Genomic DNA, 12,239 nt, shown 5'->3' with positions numbered 1-12,239 from the left:
ACAAACTTACCACAAACAGAAACTTTAAAGGGCAAGTATTTCTGATTACGTGCAGTTAGCTGTATCATTGTGATTTTCCCACTGTTACAGAAATCAAGCATTAAATGAATTATTAACTAGATCATGCCACGGTAACAGAGAAAAGTAGCATGGCATAGGGTTTGGGGTGCTGGGCTGGGAGTCAGGTTGACCAGGGTTTAAATATACTCTCTGTTACTTAGTAGCGGTATGAGGTTAGCCTCCTAGAATCCCTCTTTTCCTCTATCGCCACCTCCTCCATGACAGCTATTCCCATCTCTCCTGACCCTACTGAAATCACTTTCTATTTATTTCCTACATACATTCGTCTATGTGCTCTCCACCAAAGAATGGAAGCATTTCATTTTTGATTTGGTTTTCCCAGTACATACATAATTTACCCAGTTCGAAGGTACTTAGGCATCTGGTACACAGCAGACATTGAACAAATACTTGTTGACTTATATAACTGTGGGTAAGTCACTTCACTTCCATAGGACTCAGGAAACTCCCTAGGAATTACCTAAGTCACAAATACGCTGTGACTGGCATTGAAGGAGGGAATTCCCATTCTGGGCAATGGAAAGATTAATAAAATCCTCCAAATATTCATGCTAAAACTATGGAGAATGAAAGAGCAGGCTAACTTGAACTCCAGAGATGTCAATAAGACAGAAACTAACAATCAACAACAAGATAAAGTTATTAGCACTGGCTCACCCCAAACCTTAGCAAACCGTTGAGTTTTATTTCTACTAGAGTCCACTGGAGTCTCTTAAATGACCTCCATTTAGCAATAGAGTCTTGAATTCTAATTTTCTTTTCAGATTTGATGTCTTATTCAGCTCACAGTAACATTTAAAATGAGTTACCTTCCCTAATAAAATACTGATGAATGATGATGTGAAAGGGGAGCCTTGGTCCATTCTAGGTATCAATCTTGGATGAAAAATTATCCAAGGATAAGGCATAAATAGATGATCCACATGTAAACAATAAAGACTTGATTTAATAGGATTAGAGGATTTCTAGATACAGTGCATTTCCTTAGCTCCCTTTACGCCAACACAGAGGGGAAAAGGGGAGAAGAGGGAAAAGGCACAAAACCCACTCCTACCTTATGGCAGCATGACAAAGCACAGGCTCTGGAGCCAGAGGACGTGGATTCTGCTTCAAAACCCTTACCATCCCTTTTCTTTCCCATTGACCAACTACTCAAGTCTCACCAGTCACAGCATTTTCGGAGGTGGAGAGCTGCTCCCGGAGCTTATCCACATCATCTGGGTGCACTTGGTCATAAAGCGTGCTGCCAAACCATTCAGACTGTGGTTGGTTCAAGACAGGAGTCACTGAGTCAGATACATATACCACTCGGCCCGTCTCACAGGACACAATGAACAGAAAACCATCTGCTGCTTCTAGTATCAGGTGTTTCAGCTCCTACCCAAAGTAGAATACAAAGAATTAATATTATAAACTCGGAGAAACCAAATTATTTCCCTCAATGGAGTATCCAAGGAGTCTGGACCTCTTATGACCAAAAAAAGCTTAATTTCAAAGTAGTACCAGGGCTCTATCCCTCATCCACTCTTCCTCCACCTCAATTACAGCTGCACTGGTAAAGTATCTTGTGATAACGTCCTATTAACTTTTTCTATATACATCCACATAAATATCGAATTTTTCTGTATCTTAGTTTCTTCATGTTGAAAAAAAAAAAGACTACCTTTTCTAAAGTTATTTCTATGAGCTTCTACTCTGTTATCTGAATCTTTACGTAATCTTTACAGAAATTCTCCTGTGTAGAACTTGGAAACAAATCTGGGTCCCTTTTCCTTTGCTTAAAATCCCTGTTTAAAGCTCTTCTACTCCAATAAGTCCAACATGATTATCCTCACTAAGCTTTCATTATTCCATCCAACTCTGCTCATCTCTAGCACTTATTTATCTAGCAATATCCAATTTCTATTTCTTCATGTCATTTTTTAATGCACTTAGACTGTGGGCTCCACAAGGCAGAGATCATGTATCCTCTTTTGGAATCCTCAGAGTACATAGTTCAGAGCTCTTTGTCAGAGCAACTGCCCACTGGACTTCCTTCTTTCCTCATTTAAACTATGGCATCATTCGGTATCCGGGACTATTCTCCATCCTTCATAAATGCTTATGCTCAGGGCAAGTCTAAGTCCCTCATACACATCACAGGTTGAATTAGAGATCTCTCAAACTTGTTTCTCTACTTAACAACTCTCCTGCCCCAACTATTCCACCATACTTGGTAAGTTAAGTGTTTGTGCCAAATTCCAAAATCCCCATTAGTTTTAACCAGTCCCTTCCTTACTTCATAGTCCCAACACGAATGCACCTAACAGCCAGGAGCAGCAGCAGCCTAAAGATCAACAAACATGGTGAAGGGATGAAGTTACTATTTTTACTGTAACTCGTTTTTCAGTCTTTTTCCCAAAATTGCTGTTTCCTTCAACACTTCACATAGATTCTCCCCTATTCTGATACTGTCTGGAAAATACAGTTATCTACCCAAAGAGGAACAAAGTTACAAAATGATCCACCCAACTCCCAGGGCTCCTTTGGGGCTAGCGGGACCCAGAGACCTGGTCAGTAAGGAAGGATGGTTTATAGGTGCCATCTGTAGAAGTGTTGCCAGTTCCCCTCAAGGATTTCATGTGTGACACGGCCATGCGTAAGATGGTCAGCTTGTCTGGTTTTCGGGCCAAGGCACTGCAGGTGGGTACCATGTCTGACAGTTCTGTGATGTAAGCTGTCATCTTGTTCCGCCGTCGACGTTCAATTTCACTATGATTTTCCCTATATTGAGAGAAAGGGGAAAAGCCTCACCTAGTAGGTCATACTCAGTCATTTAGCGGCATAATGAAGCAACCTATCTACCAGACAGGCAGCTGAGAGATGTGACATTTTGTTTTAGTAGTGCTAAAGTTTTCAAGAAGTTAGGAGGGATGGCCAACCCTCTCATGTAGATCATGCACAGAAGAGAAAATGACACAAGGCAGAAGAGAGGGCAGGAAGATCCCAGGGTCTCCCTGCTAACCTAATGGAGCCCTTCATTTCACATCCTTTGAAAACTGCCTCTCAGCAAGAGCTGGTAGTTCTTTTTCAAGTAAAGGGCATTGACTTCATTCACTGAAGTTCCTAAGGAATCTCCATTTTCAAGTGGTCAACATTACGCTCATTTGTTAAACTTTTCAAGTGAAGGGTGACATGGGAAAATGACCTGTTTACCTAACATAAGTATCATTCAGAAAGTGGGTATAGAAATGTGACTGTAAGTACAGGTTTTCCCCATGCTGCTCCACTCCTAGCTTACGTCTTGTTCAAAAAACATAAATAGGGCAAAGCTAAGGGTATTATGTTAAAAAGTTATTATATGCTACTCCTGAGACAGAAAGTTGTATCTTCTTTAATTAACAAACTAAACCTCTAAACAAACATTTCACCACAAGATGCTCCCAAAAGGGTTTCTTGTGAACCACAAATCTGAGGCAGAGAAATGAGTGAAAATCATTCTAGAAAACCTAAGGGAGGCCAACCAGTTTATGACTTCAAAGGTGAGGATAAACAGGGGGACCTGGATGTGACTAGACTGTCATTTTTGCTTTCCCAAACTAAAACAGGATTTGAAGTACTTTACTTAGATACACTACAACCACCTCATCTTACATATGAGGAGACAAAGGCCCAGATAGGCTAAGGGACTTATCCAAGGTCCCTCAGCCAGTTAATGGCAGGACAAAGACTCGAACCCAGGTCTACTGAATTCAGGGCTCTTCACATTAGGCCATGCAGAACCAGGTTTTCTAAAGAGTGTGCTGGTTAGTAGGAAATACAGCATGGAATACTAACAAAAATCTTGTAGCAAAGATGGAAAAGGTCAGGTAATAAACAAGAAGGGAAAAAAGCATGGAAAAATGAGTGGAAAAAAGGATGACAGAGCTTTAAAAAAAAAAATCTCATGAATACCAGCTCCAGCTACTCATCACATATCAAAGAAACTTTGACCCATTTTCTGCTACTCTCTTACTAAGTTGGGGTTGACAGCCAGCAAAAATAACCCTCAAGTCTTCCTGTGCAAAGAACAGAGGGATTTCCCCTACATAGACCTCTAATTTCATGACTCTATGTTACTTCAGAACACCTAAAACTCCACCTTTAGAGTGGGAGCAGACACCTGTCTGACAAGTATTTGACACCCAATCCCAAAGAATGAACTTTCTGATGACCACAAAGAAGCTGCCAAAATGATTCTGAGTAGCCACAAGCAAGGCCTCTATCACTGAGGCAATGCAATCCTTTTGTGGCACAGGAATGTGGGCTACAAAACAACACCGGAAACCAGGATAGACGGTTTTCTAGAGTGGTAGGGAAGGAACTGCTGTGGTTTAACATGGCAGGAGATGATCTTAAATACAGAGTATTTTTTGGCATTTGGCTTTCTGACAAGAAAGCATGTCCCTGCCAAAGCACAAACTGGCACAGCTGCTGAGACTGTCAGAGCCTTCTGTTCTCTAATCTCTTGATGCTAGGGTTCAAAGGAAGAATAAAATTCTACTACTAATAACAATTTTCTAAATTTCTAAATTTAAAAATTGGCCATTTTCCCCAACCCACATTATTTTTCTGGGGAGAAGCCCCAAAGGGCTTAATTTCACATCAACTTCCATAAGGTGCCATCTTCATCTGTCACAGATAAGGGAAAGCACAAAGAGGAAGGGAAGTAAAAGGAAACTTTTAGATTGGGAAGGAGGAGAAGAAAAAGGAGCGTTGTTGGCTTCACCACGCTGAACACTGTTCTCCTACCTGGCAAGTCTCTCTTTATCCGCTGAACTCTGCTCATCATCCGACCTAAAAATAAAATTGATGAACTAAGCTAAAAAAATTTTAATAAAGATGAATGAAAGGAAGATGGGCAAAAGGGAAGAAAGATAAAATGGAACTCAGCCCGCAGCTATGCAAAACCACCTGTTAGAACAAAGAAACCAATATGGGAGACAAAGATCAATTTAAAAGAAACTTTGAATGACCCCTATCTGAACATAAAGCACTTTGCAACCTGAATTAGACCCTATTAAAGTGGACGGTAAAGATATAAAGTCTGTGAGAGAATAATCCAAGAGAACTCAGGAGACCTGCTCTGTCATACACTGCTCCCTCCCAATAAGGGAAGGTTACTCAACAAGGTAAGAATTGTTCCTATCTGAACCTGGGACAAGAGATTAAGAACACATTGTCATTAATAGATACACATGTATGCTCAGAGCCACAGAAAACAACAGGGTTGCACTGGAGAGGCTATATAAATAGCATGCAGAGCCCAGTTTCTGGCACTCTCTTTAGTCTTTGTCTGCTTTTCCAAATAACTCCTGCTTTCTATTCATGCATTCCCAACTTAAACAGCTCTCTGCAGAAGAACCACAACACCATGTTCCCCTAGTACTATCCCCTCCTCGGAAGGGGAAACAATGGGTTACCAGTAACTTTTACTGCCACTGCCTCAGTGGCAATTGAAGAAATATCATGCTAGTGTGGCACCGGAGCAGATAAGAGTGTCAGCAACTGATTCTATTTTTAGGATATCTGCTGCTGCTTAAGAAACAAAGCACACTACACTATATTAACATGATGAACTCTTACATAGCTATTACAACTGATATGTTAATATATAGAAATGTTTACATGAAATGTTTCAGTGAAAAATGGAGAACACAAAATAACACATGCACAATGATTACAAGTATAAAAATGTATTCTATACTCTACCAAAAATCAGAAGAAAATGGAGATTGATATAAATAGTTCATTGTTCATTGGGTTCTCCTCCTTCTTCCTGCCCTTAGCAAGGAAAGCAGCTTAATTTTCTTGTTTTAAAAAGCCCATAATTTTTTCTTTTCAATAAAGGGTAGAAAATTATCCCCACACTTGAAGTCTATAAATTCACTCTACTGAAGACTGTAGGAGAGAATGTGAGAGATGCTACACAAGTTCAACTATCAGGGCTTGCCAGTATACTAGAGGACCTGTATTGGGAGAAAAATAAATTTCAAGAAAATTAACTCAATGGAAAATTCAACAGGGCAGCTAGGTGGCGCAGTGGATAGAGCTCTGGCCTTAGAGTCAGGAGGACCTGAGTTCAAATTTGACCTCAGACACTTGACACTTATTAGCTGTGTGACCCTGGGCAAGTCACTTAACCCCAATTACCTCACCAAAAAAGAAAAAAAAGAGAGGAAAAAAAAATTCTGAACCCATTTGGGGCAGCTAGGTGGTGCAGTGGATAGAGCACCAGCCCTGGATTCAGAAGGACCTGAGTTCAAATCTGACCTCAGACACATAACACTTACTAGCTGTGTGACCCTGGGCAAGTCACTTAACCCCACTGCCTAGCAAAAAAAAAAAAAAAATCAAAATCAGATTTTCGTAGGCACCTAAGTACAAACAGTCTAAGTCTCAGTTTCCCGAGAAAACTACCAAAGTGGAATGGATAATGGAAATCAAGGGTCCAGTGGCCATCACTATAACCTGACCTTTCCCTGGCCTGCAGCCTGTTTTTGTCTGCTGGACACTAAGAATGATTTTCTATTTTTAAATACACTATTTAAAAATGTAAAAGTGACCCCTCTTCTACATGTATGTTCTAAAGCCAGATGGGACTTTGAAGGTCATACTGTCTCACACCCTTCTTTTCCAGATAAAGAACTAAAGACCAAAAAGGTTTATGACCCAAGTATATGGGTCACAAGTGGCAAAACTAGTACTTAAACTCAGGGCCTCCAATTCTCAATTCAATACTCTTTCCAACTCGACCACACTGCTCTTGATCTGAACAGCTGCATTACAAGTAAGAATCATATCTTAAAAGAACAAATTTTGTTTGTAGAGAAGCCAGGCAACATCTGAAAGCAGTATACTTTGTGATTTATCATCCTAATTCGGATGGCAAAAACATTCTCCAAATATCCACGACTAACCTACTGAATTAGTGCTGGTTCATGTCCCAATGATTTAATAAGTATCTACTTTAATAAGTTGTGCTAAATGACATAAGCAAATTAGGTCCTGTCAATTCTTCCCCTCAATACATCTTTCTATGACACTATGCTGTCTCTGAAAAGTCTACCACGGCAACCTACTACCGAGTTTATCAAGCTCAATCTCATTTGTCCAGCCTGAGAGGTCTCCCCTAACCCAGCCCTATTCTACCTATGTCCCACTACTCCCTAACCCTCTGATCCAGTCAGGTCAGTTTCTACAAACAAAGTAAAAATTTCTACTTCCATGCCTTAGATATTTTTCCTCAAATGGAAAGGCTTTCTATGTCTCTATTCAAATTCTATTCAAAGTCCAATTTAAAATCTATCTCCTTCATGAATCCCTCCCTGACTCCTCCAGGACTCACAAATCATCATCATCCTTTTCTCTGAAATCCTTCCATACTTACAACCTACCACACAATTAAGCATTTGATTTTATACTGCCTTATGTTGTTCATTATTTAATCTTCCCAAATAGATTATAATATCTTGAGGAAAGCAACCAAGTTTAATATCAATTCCTCACAGTATATAACAAGGTGTTTTAACAAGGTGTTTACTAGACACACAGTTTTGAATCAAACCTATTACACGCTTTCTGATGCAGCACAAAATTAATCTGAAAAATATAAAAATAAAATACTGCTTTAAAATGTACATATCTTCTAAGATGAAAAAATGCATGAATTATAAAAAATGTAAATACCCAAGGAACACTAAAAAAGAATATACTTTTTAATAAAGGAAAAAACTGAGTTTTTGACTAGCCATTTAAATAAACTAATTCTATTTCAAATCATATCTACTCTAGTTCTAGAAACAATCCCATATTCCACAAGGAGTTAATTAACTTCTTCCTATTTTTTAATGATGTAAAGAGAATCTGAAAAGACTTCTGACCCAGGCCCAAAAATATTACATAAACAGATTTTAAATATCCACTTAACAAACAAGTCAAAGCAATTCCACATGACAGTTAATTCAGATTTTGGCTGAAACTGCATGGCACCCAGGTGGCACACCACTTTAACAATAGGAGATGTGCATAAACACAGTAACATATGCCAACATATTTCTATTCACTGTTTTATGGTGAAATGGCATGAATTTTATTAAATAATAGGAACTAGAATTTTGAACTTCTTAGATCTCTAAACAGGAACAAGTCAGAGTAGGCACACTAAGCCACTCCAGTCAGAAGAAAACAGTATGGACAGGGTGCCTGATACCATGGGATAGAGGACTAAGAGCCTGTGTTAACATTACCTGGCAAACCGCTCTTTATCATTGGGCATCTGATCATCATCACATCTGGAGAAGAAAAGAAAGAACAATTTCACTATATTGTGGTCATTTAACTTATTTTTCTCTGAGTTAGAAATGTGGTACAACATAAAGGACATTATAAAAAGGGAGATGATGGGGGAATACCAATGTTGTAGAGAAAATAGCACCCAGGCTAGAAAAGGCCCAACAGATTGTCAATCCTTGCCAAGATCCTAATGAATCTATCACATATCAAAAGAGGCCAAAAAGAAAGAAAATGATCTCGTGAGGAGAGTTGCTACATATAGTGCCATAACCGCTCTGATGGCTTAAAGAGATGCCATGAGAAGGATGGCTTAAATCATGCTTTGAACAGTACAGTTTATTTTTTTATTTAAGTAATAAGCTTGATCCAGTCATCATCAGCTTACCAGGTAGATTCCATCCTGCTTGCTACAACAGAAACAATAATAAGTTCTTATGAAATGAGATCTTTAGTATCTTCAGAGCCAATTTAATCTATATGTGGATAATCTAATTTTCTTTTTCCTCCTTGTTACAGTAAAATGCTCTAAGGCCTGGACAGCATACACCAAAAGGAACCAGGTAAGTTTTTTACTGTAAACGTATAGAAAGTTCCATCAGTTGTCGAGGCTGCACTTTACACTATTGCCTCACAGATGCCCAAATCTTCAATACAGCAGGCCCACAGAAGTGAAAATCTCTATAGATGCACTAATAATGCAGAGTAAAGTAAGCAGAACCAAGAGAACAATTTATGGAAGAACAACATAGTAAGAACAAACAAAACAAAAACAAAAAGTCTTTGAAAGACTTACGAGCTCTCATCAATGCAAAAACAAATCACAGTTCCAGAGGACTGATGATGAAGAATGCTACCTACCTTATGAAAGAGGTAATAGACTGAAGATGCAGAATGAGACATGCATTTTTGGACACAGAAATTTATTTTCTTTAACTATACATACATTACGAAGGTTTTGCTTTTCTTCTTTTTCGGGGGGGGGAGATTGAAGGGAGAGAAAATAAATGCTTGTTAACTGGAAAATAATGGATGTATATATATTTTTAACAAGGCTCAAGTGCAAAAGCAAAATGAGAATAAATGAGCAACCTTAGAAGTTTAATGCAAGCTCTATTAAATTATTTTACTTTTTTAAAGGCAAAGAATGGGGGCAGCTAGGTGGCACAGTGGATAGAGCACCGGCCCTGAAGTCAGGAGGACCTGAATTCAAATCTGGCCTCAGATCAAACATCTGACACTTACTAGCTGTGTGACCCTGGGCAAGTCACTTAACCCCAAATGCCTAATAAATAAATACATACATACATACATACATATATAAAGGCAAAGAATGTGCCACTAAAGTAGCCACTTTAAAATCTTAATGAGCTTGGCTGAAATAAGGGAATTTTTCTTAAAAAGCCACTTTGAAAGGGGCAGCTAGGTGGTGCAGTGGATGGAGCACTGGCCCTGGAGTCAGGAGGACCCAAGTTCAAATGTGGCTTCAGACACTTACCAGCTGAGTGACTGCGCAAGTCACTTAACCCTAATCGCTTCAAAAAACAAACAAAAACAAAACAAAACCAAAAACTTTGAATGTTCTAACAGCATTCATTCTGGACTTCAGCCTCATCCCTGTCCTCCTACACTACCAAGTAAATGACTTAGAATCTATGTTATAGACACTATCTAGAAAATAAAACCAGTAAGTGCACTTTTAAAAGCAATCATGAAATTAATCAATACATCTGTGCCTTATTCCTAGAACTGACCATAAATCACTAGACAGTATAAACAAGGATACTCTAGGATAATTTGTACATATCAAGTGGCACATATTTTTCATGCTTCTACTCCAAGTAGAGATTTAATCAAGAAGTCATAGAAGTGCACTACAAATGAGATATATGCACATGGGCTGTTAAGGGGTCCCCTGAGCATGCAGGAGGCCATGAATATGTCAAGGATGAAGCGCCTCCCCATTCCCACCCCAGGACATAATTTGTTGTTTGCATCTCCCAACCGGAATTCCCTGTGAGTCCTTGGGAGGCAAGACAGGTGATAGCCAGTCTGTGCCAGACCCAGAAAATGCTTTTGCACCTGGGGTACTTTGTAGATAAGCAGATCCTCCTATCTTCAGTTTAGTGGTTCTAAAGGGAAAAGAATGCAGCTTCTGCCATAGCCTTGCTCCTCCCCTTCAGAAGGGGTTTTGTCCTTTCCCACCTTCACTGCACCTTTCCCCTCCCATGCCACACCCCTTCCTGTTTTCTCCTCCTCCTTTTGTTGTACTGTCAAAAATACGAAAATTTCTACAAGGACTGTGAACTCTGGGTTCCACATGCATGTTCATTTCTCTTGTAATAAACCTGGTTTTCACATAAGTCTGCTGATGCTGTGATTGGCTATTGAGAGAACCAATGTATCAACCTGCTAAAAAACTGCTCTAGACTACTTAGGCTAGTATGGTATGAACATGCCAGGAGAAAATCTACTGAACTGTGCTTGCTTCCTATCAAGTGACTAACGACAGCTTAAATGAAAAAGACCTGGAGCTTTTGGGGACTACAGGCCAAAACTAAAATATATCTGCAAAGGTCATCTTAGGCTGTATAAAGGTATATTCCTTAGAACAAGGATGTAATAATTCCACACTTTGTACTGGCCAAATCAAGTCTAGAATATTTTGTTTGGTTCTGGATTCTACATTTTACTAAGCACATTGGGGAAAAAAAGAGTATATATAGAAGAGGGCAACAAGATGGTAAAAGGCCTGGAAATCATGCCATATGGGGGGCTACTAAAGGAAATGGAGATGTTTATTGCTGAAGAAAAGACGTCTTAGGAGAGAAAATACTTGTATTAAAATATCTGCAAGGTCATCAGTGGAAAAGAGATTAGACTTAATTCTATGTTAATTCCTGAGTGCAGAACTAGGACAGTAGAACCAAGGCAGAGTGATACAAATCATATTTCGACTTCAATGTGAACAGGACTTTCTAGCAATTAATTGCCTTCCAATGGAACCGGCTGCTTTCTAAGGTAATTAAATAAGCATCAATAAAAATGTTCAAACAAAAGCTTCATGACCTATCAGAAATATTTTAGAAGAATTCCTACAATGCATTGAAGTGTGTGTCATGACATAAGTAACCACTACATTGCAAATAACAACCACTTCCCAGTTTACAAAGCTTTTTCCCCAATAAGAACACCATGAGGGAGGTAGTACAAGTATTATTATCCTCATTTGACAGACAAAAGAGACAGACAAAAGAACATAGCAAAGCCAGTAAGTACTGGAACCAGGATTTCAACCAAGATTTATTGACTTAGGGTCCAAGTCTCTTTCCACTGGAACACTTGACTCTCATACTATGTTACATCACACCTCTAGGTGAGAGCAATCTTTCTGAGGAAGGGAGAAAGGTTAAATCAATCTGCTGGTTTTTTGTATTGCTTCTGTATAAAGGAAGTTGAGGGTTTAGGGCTAGAATTAACTTATCAGTGTAAATGGACAACCGAGTTTACAGGGTAGGGGAGATATAAAAATTATTTGTAGATGTTTCTTCCTCATTAGTATTGTCCTAAAGCGTACCCTAATGGAGACATTAAGCAACTCTTTAGTTACTAAGGAGCTAAGAACCTAAACTATGTCTCTGAAATTATGATGAAAGGTGACATCAATAACTACATGATGTTTAAACAAGCGTATTAAGTCATGGCATGTAGTTAAAAATTGAACCCCTAAACACTCAAGCAAGATTTTCAGAAAAAGCTCCTTTATACTACATTAAATGCTAAGAAAACAGCTCCCTTATAATGCAAGGAATAATCTGGGTGATGTTAATATATCTGAATAAAGGAAA

The 12,239-nt window shown here is 38.9% G+C and overlaps 1 protein-coding gene across 8 annotated transcripts in view; it reads right to left on the bottom strand.

Moving 5' to 3' along the window:
- LOC114042905 (aryl hydrocarbon receptor nuclear translocator) overlaps positions 1–12,239 on the bottom strand; it is a 56,691-nt gene that overhangs the window by 23,183 nt on the left and 21,269 nt on the right. For 5 of the 8 annotated variants that reach the window (XM_027861685.1, XM_027861687.1, XM_027861686.1 and 2 more), the window contains exons 4-7: positions 8,349–8,393; positions 4,852–4,896; positions 2,631–2,844; positions 1,245–1,458 (exon numbers count right to left, since the gene is read on the bottom strand). In XM_027861685.1, the coding sequence (XP_027717486.1) occupies positions 1,245–1,458; positions 2,631–2,844; positions 4,852–4,896; positions 8,349–8,393 (518 nt within the window). The remainder of the gene's footprint in view (positions 1–1,244; positions 1,459–2,630; positions 2,845–4,851; positions 4,897–8,348; positions 8,394–12,239) is intronic. The other 3 variants (XM_027861690.1, XM_027861691.1, XM_027861692.1) reach the window with 1 other exon arrangement.

Source organism: Vombatus ursinus, unplaced genomic scaffold, assembly GCF_900497805.2.
Source record: "Vombatus ursinus unplaced genomic scaffold, bare-nosed wombat genome assembly UNPS02014768.1, whole genome shotgun sequence".
NCBI classification, from domain to species: Eukaryota; Metazoa; Chordata; class Mammalia; order Diprotodontia; family Vombatidae; genus Vombatus; species Vombatus ursinus.
This window is presented reverse-complemented; position numbering and strand designations above follow the sequence as displayed.